The 23372-nt window shown below is 45.9% G+C and overlaps 1 protein-coding gene across 3 annotated transcripts in view; it reads right to left on the reverse strand.

Moving 5' to 3' along the window:
- Positions 1 to 2932: 2932 nt before the first annotated feature.
- Positions 2933 to 23372, reverse strand: part of CLK2 (CDC like kinase 2) — a 33907-nt gene continuing 13467 nt past the window's right edge. Inside the window, exons 3-13 of one of the 3 annotated variants that reach the window (XM_069769229.1) lie at positions 6645 to 6873; positions 5175 to 5268; positions 4792 to 4858; positions 4596 to 4712; positions 4357 to 4523; positions 4188 to 4282; positions 3935 to 4061; positions 3780 to 3862; positions 3633 to 3712; positions 3476 to 3566; positions 2933 to 3385 (exon numbers count right to left, since the gene is read on the reverse strand). In XM_069769229.1, the coding sequence (XP_069625330.1) occupies positions 3203 to 3385; positions 3476 to 3566; positions 3633 to 3712; positions 3780 to 3862; positions 3935 to 4061; positions 4188 to 4282; positions 4357 to 4523; positions 4596 to 4712; positions 4792 to 4858; positions 5175 to 5268; positions 6645 to 6873 (1333 nt within the window). In that variant the 3' untranslated portion in view covers positions 2933 to 3202. Of the gene's footprint in view, positions 3386 to 3475; positions 3567 to 3632; positions 3713 to 3779; positions 3863 to 3934; positions 4065 to 4187; positions 4283 to 4356; positions 4524 to 4595; positions 4713 to 4791; positions 4859 to 5174; positions 5269 to 6644; positions 6874 to 23372 lie in introns of those variants that run through there. The other 2 variants (XM_069769222.1, XM_069769238.1) reach the window with 2 other exon arrangements.

Consider the following 23372-nt stretch of genomic DNA (forward strand, 5'->3'; position numbering starts at 1 on the left):
AGGCTAGTTGCCCATGAATTAGAGGTTATTGCCAGCCATTGTGTGGAGAAGAAGGACAACCTACCACCAACGGGTAGATTTGTCCTAACGGGGTTTATCCTCAGGTTTGAAAGGGCATTTTCCGAAGAAGGCTCCCTTCTGCTTAAAGTCCTTATTAGCCCAACGGTCCTGGTTTTTATAGTCCCGTCTTCTGTTGAACATGGGCTTTCGGAACGCTCTCCTATAAGATGGAAGATAAGTGTTATTGGGGAACCCTTTCTTCCTCTCACCCGCTTTGGTAATGATCTCATCTAATTGAGTACCAAATAGGTACTCACCCTGGCAGGGCAGACCACATCACTTGGATTTTGTTTGTGGATCTCCTTTCCACCCCTTTAGCCACAAGGCGCGGCGAGCCGCGTTGGTTAGACCTGCTGATTTGGCTGCTAATCGGATGGAATCAGCTGAAGAATCTGCCAAAAAGGCAGTAGCTCCTCTAATTAACGGAATAGATGACATGAGTTTATTGCGGGAAAGGCCACCTTTTAAGCCTTCTTCCAGATCATTCAACCAAACCATCATGGATCTAGCGGTACATGTGGCCGAAATAGCTGGTCTAAAAGCTCCTGTACAGGATTCCCAAGCTCTTTTTAAAAGGGAGTCTGCTTTCCGATCGAGCGGGTCTTGCAAGGATCCTGAATCTTCAACAGGCAATAAAGATTTCTTAGAAGTGGATGCCACTGCCGCATCTACTTTTGGGGCTTTTGCCCATTTGGAGAAATCCTCGTCATTAAAGGGATAGCGATGTTTTGAGGAAGACGGCAACCCTCTTTGCCCCTGGCTTTCCCACTCCTTTATTGCTGGAATAATAGGAAAAGGTCTCTTTCTCGGACAGGCCAGCAAACATCACGTCTTGTGGTGTTTTAAGGGTCTTAGTATCTTCCATACCCATGGTGTTACGTACTGATCTGACTAAATTGTCAATGCTGTCTGTAGGGAAACATGTATCCTGTTCACCCTCCGAGGATATTACCTCTTGGGAACTGTCCGACTCCTTATCCTCAACCTCAGATGACTGTTCAGATATAGGAGAGCTGTATTTCTTCCTACTTCCAGGAATTTTATCAGAGTTTCGAAAGGCTCGTAACTCGTCTCTTATCATGCTACGTATATCATCCGACCTTACTGAAGACCCCTCTCGTAAGGTGGATTCGATGCAAGACTGGCATAACTTTTTTAAATAGGTATCCGGGAGCAGCTGAGAGCATAAGGCACATTGCTTATGTTTGGATTTCCCTGTTCTTTTAACCTAGGGAATTAGATGAAAGAGGGAGTATAATCAGCTTAAAATAGGGTAGACACACACTCACCCCTGAAGCTGTCATAATACCGGCTGGAGAGCAGGAGACGGAGGCACAGATGGAGGAACCGACCAGTCCGATCTCTTTTCCCTGGCGCTCTTGGAGGATGATCTGCGGCTGCTAGTCCGGCTTCCTGGCGTAACAGCGTTAACCTCTGAAGAAGGCAACATTGTCTCTTGAGGAGATGCCATGATGGACGCCGGGAATCAGCGCCGGCGTCCTTTTGTTATGGGGGCCGCCATCTTCTTCCTGCCGCACCCGAAGTGAGTACAATATCCGGGTTGCGGCTCTGCGCGCCTGCGCTTCTATCCAGCCATCGCGCAGGCGCCGTCCTCCTCCTCCATCACCCCGGAAGTTGTAGTAATACTTCCGGGGGAGAAATTACTGGGCCACACGCTGCCTGTGCGCCACTCGAGGCTGGCGTCACAGGATCTTACCCCAGCAGTCCGGCCTGCTGGATGCTTCTCCGTGAGCCAGGCGCCTCCCCGATCCTGGCCTCACGGTACCTGCCAGCAGAGGGGGGAAGCTGAGACAGGACCCCCGACGCTGCTTCCAGTTCTGGAGCCCTTGCCGTCCCTATCCAGGTAAACCGCGCAAGCGGCATCCAGGCTGGGAATCCTCTTCTCTCCAGGTCTCCCGTAGGAACAGGAAACCAACTGTGGGAGCGAGGGGGACCTCCCCTTTTATTCTCTCCATAGGGTTTCCTGTTCCTAGGGGCGGATCCCCTCTCTCAAGTGGGTGCTGTCGTGGCGAAGAGAAAAAGACCTGATGGTCTGCAGTGGGTGGCACCATGAGAGATCTGCCACATTTAACTGTAACACCCTCATCCCTTCTGCCCAGCTACATACAGACTGTGGCCCTGGGGAGATGATGGCATAACCGCACTGACATCTGGGGTGCCCAGACCAAAGTCCCATTGCATTGGCTCCACCTTGCGATTGTCATCAAGGGCTCCAAATCCTGGTGATATCACGTCACTTTCCAGGGGCTAATCTCTGGGTATAGTACTGGTTATGGGGAGTACCTTGCTAGGAACCGTCCAGATCTCCTGTGCCTGGAGGTAGAAATCCACCACAGCATCTTCCCAAGGTGTCCCTACACCTCGGGCGGCCATCGACAACTTACCCACAGCAGCAACTTATTGATGTGTGTGGCATGTCCTTGTCACAAGTTGTCCCCACCCATTTCCAACTGTACTGTAGTGGGGGAATCAGTCAACAATGGGTCCCCCAGGAGCCTGTAGCATGTGTGTAGAGGGGGTATGCGATTAGACACCAGTGGGGGTCTCAGGAGCATGTAGCGCATGTGTGTATAGAGGGGGTTGGTATCTTGTCACCAGCGGGTCTCTCGGTAGCATGTAGTGTGTCAAGAGGGGGATGGGGTCGGTATGGGATTGGTCACCAGTGGGTCTCAGGATACTGTAGCGCACATGCAATTTGTCACCAGTATGTCCCACAGGGGTCCATAGGGTATGTAGCAAGTCAGCAGTGGGTCCCACAGGGGTCCATATTGTGAAGGGGTCAGTGTCACCAGTGGTGTAAGTCCAGATTATCGAGCCACCTGGTGCCAACAGAGCTGAAGGATGCATCACATACAAACAGTTTGTGTTTATTTCTCACAAATCACTGTACAAAACATTTGATATAAAACCAGTGCGAGGTGTCGCACGCTGCCGTAACACTGACATTATAAATTATGGGAGACCTGTACAGGTGCAGTGCAGCCACTCACCAGCAGCACGCTCTGCTATATACACTGCAGGCGTAGCTCGCCCCTGTACAATATATATATATATTTATAGACTATTTCACATATCAACAGTTCATGGCACTAGAAGAAAGCATGGGCAGAGGCTGGCAGCCTCATCGGCTTATGTCCCGGCCCATGTCCCAGTGCTTGGACGTGTGGTCGCTCTTCAGCGGACTGAAGAAGGAGTGTTTTAGCGCCTGGGAGAGCGTGCAGCGCTTGGACGGCTCATACTCCAACATGGACTCAATCAGATCAAACAGCTGGCGGTGCTCCTCTGCGTCACACAACATGTACCTCTGTAAGAAAAGTACACGGCAGAATGGTCAGAGCTTACCTGCACGGGCCACTAGATGTTTAGTGAAGAGAAAAGGCATGGCTCTCCTTACCCTCAGCGGCTTACAGTTGTCACGCACATATCGACCTGCTGACGTGCTGTCATCCCAGTCCAGCCGGTTATGGTAGAAATATTTCTGCTTCCTGCAGAGACAGTAGATAAGACTGTGCCCCCAGCCCTGCAGCAGGCACCAACTTCCATGAACTCACCTAGTCTTCCTGATCATCCGTGATGGGATGGGCCCCAGAATCCTCTCCATCATGGCCAGGTGCTCACGGTTGTCGTGCGTCTACAGAGGACAGGTAATCAGCAGTGGACAACATGTGAGGGCACAGCATTGACAGGACTCTGCTTACCTGGAAGAGGGTGAAGCCCACGTAATACTCAAAGATGATGCACCCGATGCTCCAGACGTCACAGGGCTGACTCCAGCCAAGTTCTGTGGGGAAAAAGGAGTATGTCAGCCTAAGGTGCCCAGCCTCACCCCACATCCAGCAGGACCGCTACTCACCCAGTATCACCTCCGGTGCACGGTAGTGCCGTGTGGACACAATGGTGCTATGGTGCTCATGATCAAAAGTGGCGCTACCAAAATCCACCACCCGGATATCCGTGTTCTTTACACACCTTTCATCTCTCTTCTTGGGTGGAGGGAGGTCACAGGGAGAGACCATACAAGAACAAGCATTAGGCAAGGGCCGAAGGACAACCGTAGGGGCGTACTCCAAATACTGAGCGCAAGAACCAGACAGTCTGGCACCCACCTTCTCCATGTTATAGGTGAGCTCAAAGTCTGAGTTCACAAAGAGAATGTTCTCCGGCTTCAGGTCTGTGTGCGTCAGCTTATTGTCATGGAGAACTGTGAAGAGTGGCAGTAATTACCCACCGCCTGAGTGGCACTGGCCCAGATCCCACCCACTGGTCAGCACTTACACTTCACCGCTTCGCACACCTGCTGAGCCATGTGCCGCACTTGACGAATCGGGTACGGAAGGTAGTTGTTTTCCTTGAGGAAATCGAAAGTGCTGAGGCCCAGGAGCTCAAAGGAAAGGCACATGTGTCCATGAAAGTCGAACCAGTCAAACATCCGGACGCAGAGGCTGCAGAGTACAGAACTGGTCACAACCACACAGCACACACCAGGTGGGGCAGCCAGCAAGGATCTCACTTACTGCTTATTATCTGGGTCCTTCTCATTAATCTTCTCCAGAACATTTATCTCTAGACGGGCCGCCTCCTTATATTTTTCCACATTTTTGATTATCTTTAAAGCCACTCGAGCACCCCCCCTGTGGGCAGGAAACAACTTAGAGACCAGGTGCGCCACATGGAGTTTCAGAGCAGAGGTTGCTACCCCTCATCACTCACCTCCTGTGGTCCACACACTGCACGACTCGGCCAAACGTCCCTTCCCCCAGAGTACTGATAATCTCATCTGTGAGGAGAAACAGAAAAGTCAGGGTGAGGATGAGCTGGAGACCCCCACAGATAGAGCCATTGAAAAGCAATATATCAGGCTGGGCGTGGAGCCATAAGAGTTATGCTAACTTCCTGCCCTCCGACTAACAATATAGAGCACTATATAACATGGAGGCTTTAATGAGAAGAAAGGAGGAAGAGGAGGAGGAGGAGGGGGCTTCTGTGTCTTAAAATAAAACTCAAATCAACACAAAGACAGACAGGTCTGCAGCGTCTCTGGGGAGGGGGAGCTTAGAACTAGAGAGCTAAATTATGTTACGATTTGGCTGTACATCGTTCTTGTAGCCAGTCGCCGCTGCGATAGATCAGGTGCCCCTCCACGTCGTCTTCCACACTCTTGGCCTGCCTGCTGCTCTGGCGACTCCTCTGTTGTCACGGGCCCGTCAATTCCCGGAAATACACCACCATTCACCAGCCAATCAGATTTTCAAACCAGCGGCACATAGGTTGGTTGGTTTGGAAATTCACATTGTAGTTTGAGGTAGGAGGGTGTGCAGTAGATTCCCAGCCAATTCATACGGCACATAGGAATATATAACGATAGGGATATTGCAAGGGAACAGGTCAAGATACAAATACACTAACTCAGAAATCAAAGAAATCAGAAAATAAAGCAAAAACATTCTGTCCATAGTGTACAATGTGTGGCAAGCAGAAAAAACAAGAGCAAACAGCGAGGAGTGCAGCACCAAGGTATCGGCAGCAATCCCCACCTGTGTACAGGGTACCCCACCTCTGTCAATAGTACCAACACCCTTCCCACTATTATCTACACCATCCCCAACTGTACACATGCCTTCTACACCCTCTCCTATTGTCCTCATGGTACCTGCACACCCCCAGTTCTATATACACATAGTAACTACACCCTCCCTGCCTGTACACATGGTGCCTTCGCCCTCTCCCACCATACACGTGCTGTCTACACACTCCACCATTGTCTTCATGGTACATGCATGCCCACCAGTTACCTACCCATGGTATCTACACTCTCCCCTACTGTCTTGATGGTACCTACAGGACCCCAATATTATCTACACATAGTAACTACATCCCTCCCTGCCTGTACACATGGTACCTTCACCCTCTCCCACTCTACACATGCCATCTACACGCTTCCATATTGTCCTCATGGTACCAGCACTCACCCAGTGTTATTTACACACCTACCCACCAGGCTGGTCATACAAACATTTTTGGGGCTGACTTATCTCCCAACCCCTTTCACACACATGTATAGTCGGCTCAGCCAGCTCCGTCTATTCCCTTTAGCCCCCCTCTGTCCAGACCAAGTAAAGTATCTGGTGCTGAGAACCAGCTGCTAGACTTTTTCCTCGGACAATGTTGCTGGGGGATGGTCAGGAGGCAGCCATACATTACAGGATAGGCAGCTGACATTAGCATGTAGATGGCTGTAAGGTCACATTTGTTGTGCTTCCTCCTGACCGCCCGTCCATCAGATAAGCGAGCATGTGTTTTATTAGGGACAGAAAGGCAAGCTACTATCAGACTGTGCCCAAGAGAGAAGCAACAGCCCTCATACCAGGCCCAGACAGTGGACGCTCAGACGGCGTATGGTCTGAGCCGACACTATACATGCATCTACTACTGTAATAAGCAGCGCTAGGCCTCTACCACCTGCAGCCAATCACTAGGACTACTCTACACCACAGCACAGGGAGGGAAACTTACCAATCTAAGAAAAAGGGAAACATAAGGGACGAGGTGCAGGGGACACTCACCGAGGAGGACTGGGTATAAGACCTTGTCCTACGCTTCCTGCGCTTCTGCTTGCGCCGGCTGCTCTTGCAGCTCCTATAGCTGTCATCTCTGGATCGTTGGTAGTCGTAGGAGTGGTGATAATCTGCCTCATAATAGACGTCTCCCCGCTCTCTGCTGTATCCGTTTCTTCTGTAGTTCTCACAGTATCTGCGATCGTAGGCCCTTCTGTCCGATGAGCGAGCGACATAACTGGTCAGGGAGAAAGCATCACAATTGGATCCCTGGGATGTGAGAGAAACACACAGCTGGCAAGCCTGGGGACGGACACACACACGGCTGACAAGCCTGGGGACACATACAAACACGAAGCTGGCAAGCCTGGGGACGCACATATGTATATACATATACACACAAATACAGGACACGCACACACACCATACCATAATTAAGGCTAGTTTCACACTAGCGTTTATCTGAGCTGCAGACTTGCTCCGTGAAGCCCGCCCACTGCCACGCCTCTTCGTTCAGCTCCGCCTACAGCTGCATGCGGACCCCATCTTTAACATTGGGTACGCAGGCCATGCCGCTGTTTTGACGGTGCGACGACCTGCGCCGAACGCAACATGTTGCGCTTTCGTGCAGATGCCGCACCATCAAAACGACGCATGCGGCGGCATCCGCAAACAGCGGCATGGCTTGCGTACTCAATGTTAAAGATAGGGTGCGCACTCCGCATGCAGCCGTAGTTGAATGAAGAGGCACAGCAGTGGGCAGGGCTTCCCTCCGCAGCCCGGATAAACGCTGGTGTGAAACTAGCCTTAGCTATTTAGATAGGACATAAAATATGTTTATTGGAATACAGCTTTATAACAAAAAAACTAATAAATTGTAACCATACAATACACTATGCAGTAAATGGAGAAAAAGAGTTTTCAACAAAAATCTTCTGCATAACATTTGTGCAGTGTATGAATGTGTCATGTCTCCATCAGATCCTCCTCCATAGCTGACCTTACGTCTGATATAATTATTGTAAGGCTAGGCTCACATAGCGTTATGGCGGTACGTTTAACGGACTACGTTACACCGCGGCATAACGTACTCCGTTAACGCCACCATTGCTTGTAATGGCAAACGTATCGCTAGCGCACGCCCACATTGGGCGTGCGCCATCATTTGAGTGATGGGCTACGAACGCTGCTAGCAGCGTTCGCGGTCCGTTCCTCGCTAGCACAGATCGGGCATCTGCACTAGCGGGATCGGCAAACGCGATCCCTTTTGGGACATTGCGTTAGCACAGTCCGTAGCGCTATGCGCTAAACGGACTGCCCTAACGCAATGTGAACCTAGTCTAAGGCTAGGGAACAACCTCTCTACACTAACTTGGGTTGGTGGCAAAGCAGTAACCACATGGGCAACATCTAACAGTTTCAGGGTATAAAGGAATTGCCTTATGCACAGCCAGATTTGATGAACAGTTGAAATTTTCTAATTTGAAAACAAGTGAAACATTTTGCTGACATCTGGTCAAACTGTTTGCTCTGGGAGAGGGATCTTTCCCTGTGGCAAAGATTTGCCGGGGCTCCATGTCGTCCAAATACTATTCAGCATTAACCTCCTCATCTGACGAGGCTGAAGATATGGCGGCAGTAGCGCTGGAAGACCCCAGTCCTCTTGCTCTTGGCAGTCCTGTAGCCCACTCATCCTAACTGCTCCCTCAGTCAGAGCTTCTTTTCCTTTATTAGCGGTTGATCATCCAGCAATATACAATGACATTGGGACACACAAACAGTGGCCAGAATGTTATTTCTAATAGAAGTGTCTCAGTTTCATTGAAGCAGCAATGCCATCTGCGATTACACCTTTTCTTTGCGACAAGCAAAACAGTAAGTTCTGCTTTTATGAAAATGCCAGGAAATCCTCAGCTATTTTTAGTGACTGTAAATGGGTGATGAAGCAAATCCTTGAATTCAGCCACTTGACCATTCACTTAGTGTTACCTGAGGATTGGCCATGTCGACAAGGGGATTCAGCTCAAGCAATCGCTCAATCATTAAATAGGTGCTGCCTAGATAGAAATAAACAATCTTTGCATAAATCAATAGTACAGATGATAAATAAAAAGTTTGTAAAATGTTATTAGACAGCTTTACTCTAAACTTTTAATCTCAGGCATATCTCAGGGTACAACTCAGTAAATATTTCATATCATGATGCTTCAGTGTCTATGAAGAGGGAAGGAAGGAGTTTGTGCTGAATTATACCCCAGAAAGAAACAAACTGCTAGAAAACCTAACATGAAGAGCATCAGATCAACTAACCTCTCCAAACATGAGCTCAGAGGAAACATACTAAAACATGAAGTATACAGAAAAAAAAACAAAAAAACCACACTGGACTATTGATTTATGCACAGTTTATTCAAAGTTTAGATATGCTTTAACCCTGCTGTTCTGTTCGGTCTGGGGAGACCTATTTTGAACTTTGGTATTTTTTGGGGTGTTCAAGATGCGGTTCTGAAACTTGTGGTTGATTGACTTAAATGAGGATGGGTCGGTCGGCCACGGGTTTCAGAGCCGCATCTTGAATATTTTAAAGAATATTGAAGTTCAAAGTCGGTCATTTTTGACCAACAGAACAGCAGGGTTAAGAAATACTTACCTTAATCCGGTTTTCCGTTTCACACTAAAAACTCTCCTCTACCTGGGAACGAGAAGCCAGACAGATTTCGCTAGAAAAGAATTGACACGAGCAGAAACTTGACCCTTAAAAAAGGTACTGGGTGATAAGAGTAAAGCCAAGACCCACTTGTAGAAAGCCCAGGATAGCAAGAAGGGAAAAAGACCAAATTGTTGTCCTCACTCCACCAAAAGAAGGCCTTCCAGTATCTGTGCTAGATACATGAGGATGCTGGATTTCTTGCCCTAATCATGGTCTCAATGACCTGATGGGAAATACCGGCCTCCCTCAGGACTGTGGGCCTCAACAGCCATGCTGCTAAACTCAGACTGAACTCTGGTGGAAGAGCGGGCCTTATGAGAAAAGATCTGGACGGTTTGTAAACTTCCAGGTAGCATCAATGAGCATGTTCACCAGCTCTGCGTAAAAGGGGTTTCTTGGCCAATCTGGAGCTACCAGGATTACAGGAATTCCTTCCGCCTTTTCTTCATGACTCTGGGAATCAATGGGAGAGGCAGAAAAGACAAGGGAGCTGGAATTGGGAACACGGGATCACTAGGGCATCGCAATTGATGGCTAGCAGATCCCGGGACCTGGCTACAAACTGAGGAACCTTGTGGATCATCCGAGATGCCATCAGGCTGATGTCCTGTGTGCCCATCTCTGACATATTTAGTTGAAAACGGCAGGCTTGAGAGACCACTTGCCCGATGCGAGACCCTGACTCAAAAATTGAATGCCCAATTTTTCACCCCCGAAATGTGTACGGCTGATATGGGAGGAACATGACACTCCGCCCATTGCAGAATCCTTGTTACTTCTGCCATCACCTGTTTGCTGAGAGTCTCTCCTGGACTGTTTATGTAAGCCACTGCAGTGGCGTTGTCCAATTGTATGAGGACCAGCTGGCCTGCGAGGAGGGACTGCCAGTGGCGAAGGGCAAGACAAATTGCCCTGATATCCAGAAGATTGATGGGGAAAGGCATCTTGGATGTTCCAGCAACCCTGCACTGTGTGGTGAAGGAAGACTGCTCCCCAACCGAGGAGACTGGCGTCGGAGGTGATGACCTGCCACTGGAGAGGGAGAAGGACTTCCCACGTAGGACTGAGGCGGATAGTGTCCACCAGGTCAGGGATTGCCTCACCTTGAATGGCAGAAGAACGGGCCGGTCCAGGAAGACTGTCCTCTTGTCCCAGACAGACAAGAGGGCCAGCTGAAGAGGATGTGTATTGAACTGGGCAAAAGGCACGGCTTCCATGGCATCAATCATCTTCCCCAGAACTATCATGAAGGACCGTAGGGGGAGAGGAGTTGGTCACTTTAGAATGTGAATCCCCTGGTAGAGAAACTTTTCCTTTGGAAGCAAGACACTGGCTTGGGCTGTGTCGAACCTCATGCCCAGAAATACCAGGTGCTGAACTGGGGCCAGGAAGGACTTCTGTCTGTTGACAATCCAGCCGGACCAGAGTATCCAAGGTGATCTGAAGACTCGGGTCGCAGTCTCGGCAGGACAGCCCCTTGATCAGAAGATGGTCCATGTAGGGGATTATGAGAATCCCCTTGAAACAAAGGATAGCCATGACCGCTGCCATGACCTTCGTGAATACTCTGGGGGCAGAGGGTAGAGTTGTGACTGGATAGTGGTCCTACTGGATCGCAAACCGTAGGACTCTGATGCTGAACACAAACAGGAATGTGAAGATAAGCATCTTGAATGTCTACAGAGCAATGAAATTCTCCCGGTTCCATGGATGCAATTACCGAACGTAGGGACTCCATCCTGAAATGACGGGCCCCAATGTAACGATTCTGACGCTTTGAGGTCCAAAACAGGAAGGCGCAATCCATCTTTCTTCAGGACTACGAAAAGATTGGAGTAGAACCCTGACAACCGTTTGTTTCAGGGAACGGGTATGATTACTCCTGTGGGTAGTAGGGAAGAGACTACCTTAAAAATCCCTGTGAAGTCTTCTGGGAGGAAAGGTGCAGGGGGGGGGGGGGAGGAGCAGATTTTGACCCCGGTCGTAACTATCTCTCTGACCTAGGTATTGTCAGCCACCGAAAACCATGTGTCTCAGAAGAGAAGAAGCCGGCCTCACCCCTGAAGAATCCTGGGTGGGGGTGACCCGTCACATTGAGGAGAACCTGTTGGTGCGGGACCCAGAGGCCATGGAAAAGTGACCCTTTGGCCACCAGTGAGGTGCAGGTTTGAAGGACAGCTTCTTCCCTACCCCTTGGGAGGAAGAGCGATCTTGCTGGGAGGAAGTTCATGAAGAAGAGAAGGGCTGAAATTAAGCAACCTCTTCCTATTTAAAGGACGTTTAGGTCTGGACTGGGGAAGAGCAGTGCTTTTGCCGCCAGTAGCATCCGATTTTATCTCATCCAGTTTGGACTCGAAAAGCCTAACACCTTGAAAGGCAAGGTTAGTGAGAGACTTTTTTAGGGAGGATCTGCATTCCACGCTTTCAACCAGAGAATGCAGCGTATAGCAATGATGTTGCCGTTTGCCCTGGCGGAACAACTGCCCACATCCAAGGAGGCGGTCAGAAGATATTTGCCAGCATGGGCAATCTGCTCAGCCAAATCTGCTATCTCATCTGGAGGAGCTGCTGCTAGGATACCCTGGTGAAGCATTCTTGCCCAGGCAGACATGGACTTTGCCACCCAGAAGGCAAAGATGGGACAGAGGGAGGTGCCGGCAGGATCAAAAGGATGATTTAGCCAAGGACTCAATCTGCCTAACCGTAGCGTCTTGAAGAGATGCACTGTCCAGCAGATACAAGACTGTCTTTGAAGACAGGTGAGAAATTGGCACTGTATAGCTGCTTCCTTCCCGGGAAGCGCTTTTCAGTATATTCCCAGTGTTTAGCCTCTTCAAATTCCGGCGAGGGCAGTGAAAGTACCCCTCCAATTGGCTGAATCGCCAGGAGTGTGTACCGGCAGGGAGAGGAAGCTCCGTGATCGGAGCAAAAACGGTTTTTACGTACCGGTAATAAGATTTTACGGAGCCACGACAGCACCCCTACGAGAGAGGGGATCCGCCCACCTTCCGGACAGGAACCTACAGGATTTAAAGGGGCGGTCCCCCTCACCACTCCAGTTTGTGTTTCAGAGTATAAGGGACACCGCCATTGAGTTAGTACATAAACATATACACTTAAACATTACTAAATACCATCACCTTCTAAAGAGTGATTTTTAAAAAGCACACTTTCCCAAAAGGGTGCAGAAACCAGTGATCAACTACGGGGGGGAATTGTGCGGGTGCCGTCGTGGCTCCGTAAAATCCTATTACCGGTACGTAAAAAACGGTTTTCCTATCGCCACGACAGCACCCCTACGAGATTTTCAAAGATCAATCACCTGGGAGGGACTACAGCACTAAGTACTGTACGGCCGAAAACTAAATTGGCCTGTGAAGATAAGTCAAGACGATAATGTCTAAAAAAGGTGGAAGGAGATGACCACGTTGCCGCCTTACATATTACGTCTATGGAGACGTCCGCTCTGTCCACCCAGGATGAGGCCATGGCTCGAGTGGAGTGGGCCCTGATGCCATCTGGTGGTGTCTGGCCTTTAGCAGTACAAGCAAGATATATGGCATCTCTTGTCCATCTGGCGATAGACGCTTTAGTTACACTCGCCCCTTTCCTTGGATTCTGAAAGGAAACCAACAGAGCCCTACTCTGCCTCCATGGTTCTGTCTTGTGTAGGTACTCTAATAGTTCTTCTAACATCTAACGTGATATTTCTGCTCGTCAGTTGAATTCGGATTGTCACAGAAAGATGGTAAAATTATTTCTTGACTTCTATGAAATTTGGAAGCTACTTTTGGTACGTATGCTGGATTTGGTTTTAATACTACCCTATCCTGAAAGGCCATTAAATAAGGAGGATCTATTGATAATGCTTGTAAATCACTCACTCTCCTAGCAGAGGTCAGGGCTACTAGGAAGGTTGTTTTTAAAGTTAAATTTTTGATGGAGACAGAATCTAATGGCTCAAAGAGAGGTTCTGTTAAGGAGTCTAAAACCAAATTTAAATCCCATGGAGGTAATCTAGGAATATACACTGGGTTACTACATTCAGTGGCCTTAATAAATCGGGAAACCCATCTATTTCCCGCCACATCGCTGTTATATAATGCCCCCAAAGCTGATACTTGGACTCTAAGGGTATTTACCGCCAAGCCCAATTCTCGGCCCTTCTGTAAAAACTCCAGAATAGCCGGAATTGGAACCTTGCCTGAAAAGGGATTTTGGTAGAAGGCAAGGAACTTTTTCCAAGTTTTAGCATAGATCTTAGTAGTAACCTCTTTTCGGCTATTTAAAAGGGTAGCTATCAGGGCCTCTGAAAACCCTCTTCTCCTCAATAACTCCCTCTCAAATTCCACGCCGTCAGATGCAGGGATTCCACATTGGGGTGACTGGACGGACCCTGAGAAAGAAGCTCCGGACTGACCGGCAGTACCCAGGGGTCGGTCACAGACATTGCCCTGAGTAACAAGAACCATGCCCTCCTGGGCCAAAAGGGGGCAATCAGGATCACTCTCGCCCTCTCCTCCCTGAGGACTATAGGGATCAGACACATTGGGGGGGGGGGGGGGGGGAACGCATAAGCCAGAGGGAAATCCCAGTGTATTTGAAGGGAGTCTATTATACAGGGCTTGTCCGCCACCCGAAGAGAAGCGAACCTCCTGGTCTGTCTGTTCTCCCTCGTTGCAAATAGATCTATAAACGGGCAACCCCCATAGGTCTACTATCTGTTTGAACACCCGTCGATTTAGAACCCATTCTCCCTGACGCAGAGAATAACGGCTGAGGTAATCTGCCTCTGTGTTGAGCTCTCCCCGAATGTGAACGGCTGACAGAGAACGAAAGTGAGCTTCGGCTATGCGGAGAATGTCCGTGGTGGTGTTCATTAGAGATCTTGACCTTGTACCTCCTTGATGGTTGAGATACGCCACTACTGTTGTGTTGTCTGACTGGACTCTTACATGTGAATCCTGCAGAGATGGTAGCAACCTGAGTAGGGCTTTTTTACTGCCGTAAGCTCTTTCCAATTCGAGGACTCTTGAGCCTCTAAGAGAGACCATTGCCCTTGAGTCCAAACATCTCCTATAAGCTCCCCATCCTATCGGACTGGCATCGGTTGTAACCGTGTTGTCTGGTACTATACTCCAGCGTACTCCTTTTCCTAAATGTCCCCTGTTTAACCACCATCTCAGACTGTATAGAGTGGCGGTGGACAGCCTGAGTCTTCCGCCTAATTGCCCTTGAAGACTCCTCTCTACCTGTGTGAAGTTGGCACCCCATGTTCTCAAAAGATGAATAAAAATACACCATTCGTTTGTGCTGGTTTGTGCCGCAAAAATGAACGTTTGTGCCGCTTTGGTTCCAGAGATATTGCGCGTTATATTTTTATGAAGCTCCACCCACTTTCCACCCCATGTTCTTAAATTTTAAAAATGAATACACCATTCGTTTGTGCTGCGTTTGTGCTGGTTTGTGCTGCAAAAATAAACGTTTGCACCGCTTTGGTTTCCGAGATATTGTGCGCTCAATTTGCTGAAACTCCGCCCACTTTCCACCCCATGTTCTTAAATTTTAAAAATGAATACACCATTCGTTTGTGCTGCGTTTGTGCTGGTTTGTGCTGCTTTGGTTTTTGAAATCTCGCACTGAGTTTGTGCCTCAAATCACTGTAACTGATATATGGATAAAGGGAGATAAAAAGAAATGAAAAACACCGGCTAGCCATAGCAATTTTATAATAAAAAAAAAAATGTATAAATTGTTCCATACTAGACCCCATACTTCATTTTGATTTCCTGCTTGTGATGCCCCTCCCCCACACACTGTAACTTGGGGAAAGGCCTAAGCAAATGTATGCCTAACAATTTGACTACTAGCTGAGAGACTCCCAGGGTAAATCAAGTGTACTTACTTATTTGAACTGAAAATGTGCTAAACTGTCTTGGTAGATTTCTGCAAAGCTATTACCTGAGCAAAGAAACTTTAGTTCAATCATGGAGTTGTACTTTTATCTGTCTACAACAGTATTTCCCAAGCAGGGTGCCTGCAGGTGTTGCAAAACTACAACTCCCAGCATGACCGGACAGTCAAAGGCTGTCCGGGTATGCTGGGGGTTGTAGTTCTCCAACACATCAAGTTGTTTGTAATTACAGTAAGGGTACCGTCACACAGTGCAATTTTGATCGCTACGACGGCACGATTCGTGACGCTCCAGCATCGTAACAATATCGCTCCAGCGTCGTAGACTGCTGTCACACTTTGCAATGTACGACGCTGGAGCGATAATTTCATGACGTATGTGCGATGTAGAAGCCGTTGGTTACTATGCGCACATCGTATACGATATATGTTACACCATGCGATCAGGCCGCCACAGCGGGACACTAGACGACGAAAGAAAGTTTCAAACGATCTGCTACGACGTACGATTCTCAGCAGGGTCCCTGATCGCAGGAGCGTGTCACACACTACGATATCGTACCTATATCGCTCGAACGTCACGAATCGTGCCGTCGTAGCGATCAAAATTGCACTGTGTGACGGTACCCTAATGCTTTAGCCCATTAAAAGAGTACTCTGCTGCAAAACTTATCCCCTATCCCACCCCCCGGGGGGGGGGGGGAGGGGTTGGGTTTGGTACTGACCACTGGGCCCCCTGCAATCTCCTGCTCCCTGCAATCTCAGTGCTCCCCTGCATGGAGCAATCACCGCTGTGTGCAGAGTGACTGCCAACCACAGGGCTTTGCTGTGGCAGGCACGCCCCCACCATTTATTACTATGGGAGAGGCAGAGATACACAATACACTTTTCATTTGTAAAAGTAGAGAGAAGTGAGCGTGCTAAGAATAGGATTATTTAATCTCAGTACAGTGATCCCTCAACACATACAATGGCCCCAACATACGATCATTTCAACATATGAAGGACTCTGTTGAATGCAGCATCACCTGCTGCTCCAGTATGGTTTTAACATACGATGATTCACCTGGAACTAATTACCATTGTATGTTGAGGGACCACTGTATCTTGACTATTAAAAATTATGTAATCAATTATTTTCCATATAATACACTGCATGTAAAACTAAAAAAAAACATTTTTTGTTTTGATCAGATGCCCAGGAAGCCAGCCTGTGACTATGATGACATTATAAATGTCATCTGTTCTTCACATGAAAAAATTATTACAGGACAGGCAATAGCATTCCCCTCAGAAAAAGTATGGGTAGACTTGTGTCAAAAATTAAATAACAAAATTTCACCAAAAAACCTTTACACGTTTGTAAAGACAAATCGGCACAATGTATGGGAAGCCCTTGGTCTGTACAAAGATGTTACAAATATCCCAAAACAACCTTCCAACAGTGAGAGCTCAGAAGGAACAGAGAGTCATTAATCAGTTCAGTGCTATGACATTCAGTTTGAGTTCAGTCTTTCTTTTCAGAGCTGGATCAAAATTTGGCCTGAAAAAGTAATTTACAATGACAAATCTATGTATGCTGATAAAAGAGAATACACAATCTTAAAACCTGGTACATGGACTCACATATTGAATGAGGAGATCTGGAAAAATATCAAGTCATCGTGCACACTTAAATTCAGGAGGGCAAAGGTTTATCCAAATGTTGTATCTAACTACATAGATATAACAGGGTGCTGCACAGAGTGTGATGCACAACTATCCATAAAAGTTGATGAAATACCAGAGATTGCTAAGCCAGTAGTGCTTAAGTGTATGATCTGCAATATTGATGACAGTCTCCACACAGGAAAATCAAAACGTAAATTATCAGGAGATTTAAGAAAAAGGTTGTCAAAAGAACTCTGGGAAGGACGAAAACAAGCACATGTATGGCGAGCAGCTGAGGCTTATAAAGTTATGGATGTTGGTGACCCTGAGCCTAGCCATCTACCAAATCTAGCAACGTTAAGAAAAGCCAAGCAAGAGATTGGCGAAAGAGAGTTAATGCACAAGGACCCAATTCTTTCATTACATCTCCTGAAATACAGTGTTCCTCAGACTGGAAGCATACACAACATTGGTCTAGATAAATTTTTTTGCCATTACTGGACCCCGTCTCAGATGCAAGTGTACCAAATAAAGTCAAAGAACTTGGGTTCCCATGTAAGTTTTGATGCAACAGGTTCAGTAGTGAGAAAACTAAAAAGACCTGTTGGCATTTCTGGACACATCTTTTTGTACCAAGGGGTTTTGTGTTCGAGTGGAGATCATATCCCAGTAGTGCAGATGCTTTCTGAGAGCCATACTATTAATTCTATAGCGCAATGGCTGACAGAATGGAAACAAGCAGGTGCTACTGTTCCAAAGGAAGCAGTTTGTGATTTCTCCCTCGCTTTGCTTGGAGCTCTAGTTAAGGCTTTCACTCCTTACCCCGACTTGAAGACATATATAAATCAGTGCTTTGGAGTGTTGACCAGGAATGTTGCATCAAAACTACCACCATGCTTTATTAGCATTGATGTTGCGCACTGTATCAAGCTTATTAGCCGATGGGAATGTCTGAGGCAAGCTGGAAACAGAGTAAGGGAATTCTATCTCAGAGCAATGGCACAACTTCTACAGTCTACATCACTTGATGATGCGAGAACTCATTCATTCAATTTCAGTTGTTGCTTTTAGTGAATCAGAAGGGAATGATGACAGAGGCACACCAGTTTTATCAGAGACTAGCAAAGTTCAACTGAAGAGACGGATTGCAGAGGGACGTGTTTTACCCACTGTCACTGAAGAGGACTATGGAGTAGAGATGAAAGAACAAGAGGATGAGCCAATTCAACCATGCCAAACAGACCTGAAAATATGGGCAACAGAAATTTGTGAAAGGAGTAAGATGCTTGCAGCAAATCATGGTGACCGAGACAATTTACATTTCCTTCCAGAACTTGTTCCAAATCTTTTAAGAATGGCATGTTACCTTCCACTTTGGACAGCCATAATGGTTCCACACTTTAAAAGTGTGAACATGACAGCAAGTTCTGCAAATGTTGAGGCTGAATTTAACCCTCCGTCACATACAACTGATCTGACAGGCGCTTCTCTTTTACTTTCATTTCTCCTTCCTCACCAGATTGTGAGGAAACCCCCTCCCTCCAGGTAGTCTCTTGAAGGTCTGTGAAACCTGATATCACAGTTGGATTTCAGAGCTTCAGGGGAGAGGATATAGCTGCACAGATCTCTCAGGCTCATTGTATGTGAATACGTCACATTCAGTAAGGTTGGTATTTTATGTTTTTATTCATCACGATAGTTTATTTAGCTTGTTTTATGAATGTATAGCACAAAATGTGAGGATATTTCATAGAAATAAGGGAGATTTTATAAAAGAAAGTGTGCTGCTCAGGCATATACAGTAGTTCCCTAACATATTCCTTCTCTTGCTTCAGATTATCTGCTGAAATGGAGAGGAAAATGTACAATTTATCCAAACAACTTGATGTTGAGGAAGTAACAAACATGCTGTTAGATGATAGAGACCTCACACTGAATGAGGATTTAGGAGAGGAAAGTGAGATTGATTCTCATGATGAGGTGGAAGAATGTGTCCTGGATTCTGAAACAGAGCAAGATGGTGACAGTGGTGAGGATGAAGAAGTTGGATCATATTATATTGGAAAAGATAAAAATACTAAATGGAACAAGAAGCCATTCCAGAAAAAACGTAGGGAACCTTTAAACATTATTACTCACCTTCCTGCAGTAATAGGAACTGCACGTAATGCAAAAACTGCAGTTGAATGCTGTAACAGTATATTTACAGATGACATTCTGGACTCTATTGTCACATATACCAACCAATATATAGACATTATAAAGGACAAGTACATCTGCAACAGAACCATCAAGCCCACAGATGAAATAGAACTGCGTGCTTTTTTTGGATTACTGTACCTTGCAGGAGCTTATAGGGCAAATAGACAAAGTTTGGAGGAACTTTGGGGTAAAGATGGGGATGGAGTTGAAAAATTTAGCCTTGTTATGTCCATAAACAGATTCAAGATTCTAATTCGTTGCCTTCGGTTTGACGACAGAACTACCCGAACCGAACGCAAAACACATGACCGACTTGCTCCAATTCGTGATATATTTCAAAGATTTGTTGTAAACTGTAAACAAAGTTATTAAGTTATTACCCTGGAGAGAATCTCACTATTGACGAAATGCTCCCTGGTTTTCGTGGTAGATGTGCCTTTCGTCAATATATTCCATCAAAGCCAAACAAATATGGAATAAAAATTTATGCCCATGTTGATGCCAGTAAGACCTACACTTACAACTTGGAAGTTTATGCAGGAAAACAACCAGAAGGTCCTTACTGTGTGAGCAACAAACCCATTGATGTTGTAAAAAGACTGGCTGAACCCTTATTTGGATCGGGTCGCAATATTACAGCTGACAATTGGTTTACAAGTTGTGATCTGATTTATTATCTGAAAATTCAGAAGCTGTCATATGTGGGAACTGTAAGAAAAAACAAAAGGGAATTGCCGCCACAGTTTGTAAGTGTGAAAGAGAGACAACAGTACAGCAGTATGTTTGCATTCCATAATGGAAAGGCTTTAGTTTCCTATGTACCACATGCCAAAAAAATCGTACTTCTTCTATCAACACTTCATGATGATGCTGCCATCGATCCTGGGACTGGGGCAGAAAAAACCCCGGAGATAATTACATTTTACAATGCCACCAAAGGGGGTGTGGATACAGCAGATCAGATGTGCTCCACTTTCAACGTCAGCAGAAACATCAAACGCTGGCCAATGGTCATATTTTTTGCTATGTTGAATTTGGGTGGTATAAATTCACAAGTAATTTATCTTGAAAACAAGCTTGAACCACTCCGTAGACGATTGTATCTGAAAAAATTGGCCCATGAACTAGTACTTGGAGAGCTACGCAGGAGAAGCGTGAAAACAATCGGTATCCCCTCTCGCCTTCAAGTTCAGCTCAAAAGGTTCCGCCCAGAAGATGATGGTGAAAAGTCACCATCTGCACCACCTCACAAAAGAAGGAGATGCACCACCTGCCAAACGGAAAGCGGAACCAGAAGGCTTTCAAATTATGAATGTCTCAAATGTCATAAAGCAATTTGCCTGACACATGCAAAAATGGTGTGTAATTCTTGCTATTTGCTCTGCAAGTGTGACTTTTCTGGGGAAACCTCAGCATCTACTTCTGATTGAATATGTTTTTAATAGTACTTAAGGTACATTAAAACTAAGTTTGTGTTCAAAAATTTTTTGTACATTTTTTTGAGAGAGAGTCGAACTGGTGACTATTTGGCGGGAGTTTTGAAAAGTTTTTATTTCATAGTTATTAGTTTTATGTTAAGTAAATGGTTTTTTTTGCAACTGATTATGTGTAGTCTCTTTTATTACATCCCTATGAAGGTCACTGATCACTTTTAGAGCACTGAAATTGTAAACATTAGATATTATAGGTATTTTTCCAGCAGGCGCCTGACCGGCACATTGTATGTGAACTCGTTAGTCCGAATATTGTATGTGACGAAGGGTTAAGAACATAAAAAATGGACTCTTTAAACATGAATGTCTCCCTATTAGAACCGACCGATTTGTAATTCGTCACCTTGAATTTATGGAAGGCAAAATGAGACTTTCCTCAGTTCCCATAAAGAAAACCGAAAGCAGTGAAAATATGAGCCAAGACAATGGGCAAAAAAACAGCAACTGTGAGGAGGATTCACAAGTTCACATAAAATTGGGTGATGAAAGTAGCTTGCAGGAGCAGCCTGTTGAAAATTGGCAAGGTCTCAGTAGTCCTCCAAAAAAGAGATTGTCCTACCTAACCCCATGTTCCGAGTTGCTGCACATGGACACAAAATTTAACCGAAAAAAAAAAGGTGAGCATTTTGAAAAATGGTAACCATCTAGCTAAAAAACCAATACAAGTAAACAAAAAGCTTATAAGTATCATTAATACCTGTGCATTTGATTCATTTTGCCAGTGTCTTTGTTGTGCATTCTGGGACAGTGGATTATTTTGCAATTATGTCAACAAAGAGAACACCATTGAAATTTTTGAATTGGTGCAGACAATTGTGACAAAGGGAGTTGGAAAGGAAGTTTATACAATGAGGGCTAAAATACTGTCTGGAATATTTGAATATGTTCAGCTGAAGTCAGGTGTGAGGCAGGTCAATGCTGAATGTAATGTTGCACACATAATCTCAATGACAATGAGACAGGTACCAAGCGTAATAATTAAAACACAGTGTTCTTCTGTGTACTGCAATAGAAATATAGCTAATTCAAGAGCAATCCCTCTTCTGCCAATCAATATACATATTTTAGAAACTAATGGACTTAGTAAACTTCAGCTAGCATTGGAAGATGGGCTACACCTAAATGTTTCAAAATGTCTAAAGCCATTAAAGTCACCTCAAGAGTGTCCAGATGGCTTGAAAATTCAGGATGCATCTTCATTGAAATTCCTTTGCAGTGGTTCGGTCACGCACAGCTGCACCACTGGACAAGTACTTTGTATTGAAATAAGTGCAGAAACACAGTATACACTGTCCGAAATACCTGTGAACATACATCTGGACAGTCATTCATTTGTGCTACGAGGGGTTGTTGCCTTCATTCCAGGAACTGGCAATATGTCTCTTGGTCATTATGTTGCCTATTGTAGAAGAAAATTTAATGGCTGGGAGAAATATGATGACCTGTGTGACTTTATTACAACAGCCTCTGCAAAGACCAAGATACAACCCCATGTTGTGATATTTACAAAGGAGGAGTGAATATGTGGAGAATCTGTCTCATCATGAGTCCCGTGGCAAGTCACAGGCTGCAAGATTGTTGTGGAAAGTTTAAAAGTATCCTGGCACCAAACAAAGTGTTAGTAGTGCTTTCCTCTAAGGTTGTTTTGGTGCTTAAAGTGTATGTTTAAAATAACCTAAAATATGCCTTACCAATATTTTTTTATTCTGTTAACATTTTGTTAATGTGGATTTCCCATTATGATTAAACCGTTTCATGGTTCTTTAAACAGTTCTGCTGTCTACAAAGTTTCATCTGTTATTGGTAATTCCATTTTTATCTGTGTTTGATTTGCAAAGATTTATTAAGCTCTGAAGGTCCTGTTTAGTTGGACAGCTATATTAAAATAACAATACTTTTGTTTTGAGCCAGACACAAAATCATGGTCTACCACGGTTTTGAGTCCAGCAAGAAAACCGCATATGGAGCAAAAATGAGCCAACTAGAGTCACTTGCGGACCCCCGCCAGATCATAGAAATGAATGGAGCGTATGCCCAGTATGCCCAAATGTAATGTTAACCCAGCCATATTCACACTGCAATCCAAAGCCATCACACACAAAGTGGTGATGTCTACGGTCATTGCATATTTATGCAAAGATTTTCATAGAAGATGACAGTCACTTTACATAAACTGGCCAACGTCAAAAGTAATCACAATCTTTTTTTTTCCCTGGAATTCTTTTTATAGTGCAACGTAATTTGGCTAAACAATGTTTGCTAGGTATAATGGGCTTCAGGGCTGGTGCAAGGGTTTTTGCCACCCTAGGTGAAAGCTAATTTTGCTGCCCCCTTGACCCCGCCCATTGGCTCCACCCATTAACACGCCCTGCCTTACTACTGGGGTGAAAATAAATGAATGACTACAACCAATGGCACTCGTGCTTAGCTGTAGAGGTTATAAATCCAGGAGTAACCTGACCTTGTTCCTCAGTGATGGTGCAAACTCTTTACTAGTCTGCGGTTCCCTCCAGGGTGAATGGTCTGGTGTCACGAATATGGTGGAAGCCGAAACTATCCCCACTCAATAGGTGAGAGTGTCAACTAATGCTGCTCAGGCAGTAACCTCGACTCTGCATAATGAAATGTAAACAGACATTAGCCCCCGCAGAATGCCGACCCCTGGCTTATGACATCACTGGAGGTAGCAGAGATGTATATACAGACATTAGCCCCCACAGAATGCCGACCCCTGGCTTATGACATCACTAAGACATCGCTGGAGGTAGC

This window comes from Ranitomeya imitator, chromosome 1 (genome assembly GCF_032444005.1).
Source record: "Ranitomeya imitator isolate aRanImi1 chromosome 1, aRanImi1.pri, whole genome shotgun sequence".
Taxonomy (NCBI): domain Eukaryota; kingdom Metazoa; phylum Chordata; class Amphibia; order Anura; family Dendrobatidae; genus Ranitomeya; species Ranitomeya imitator.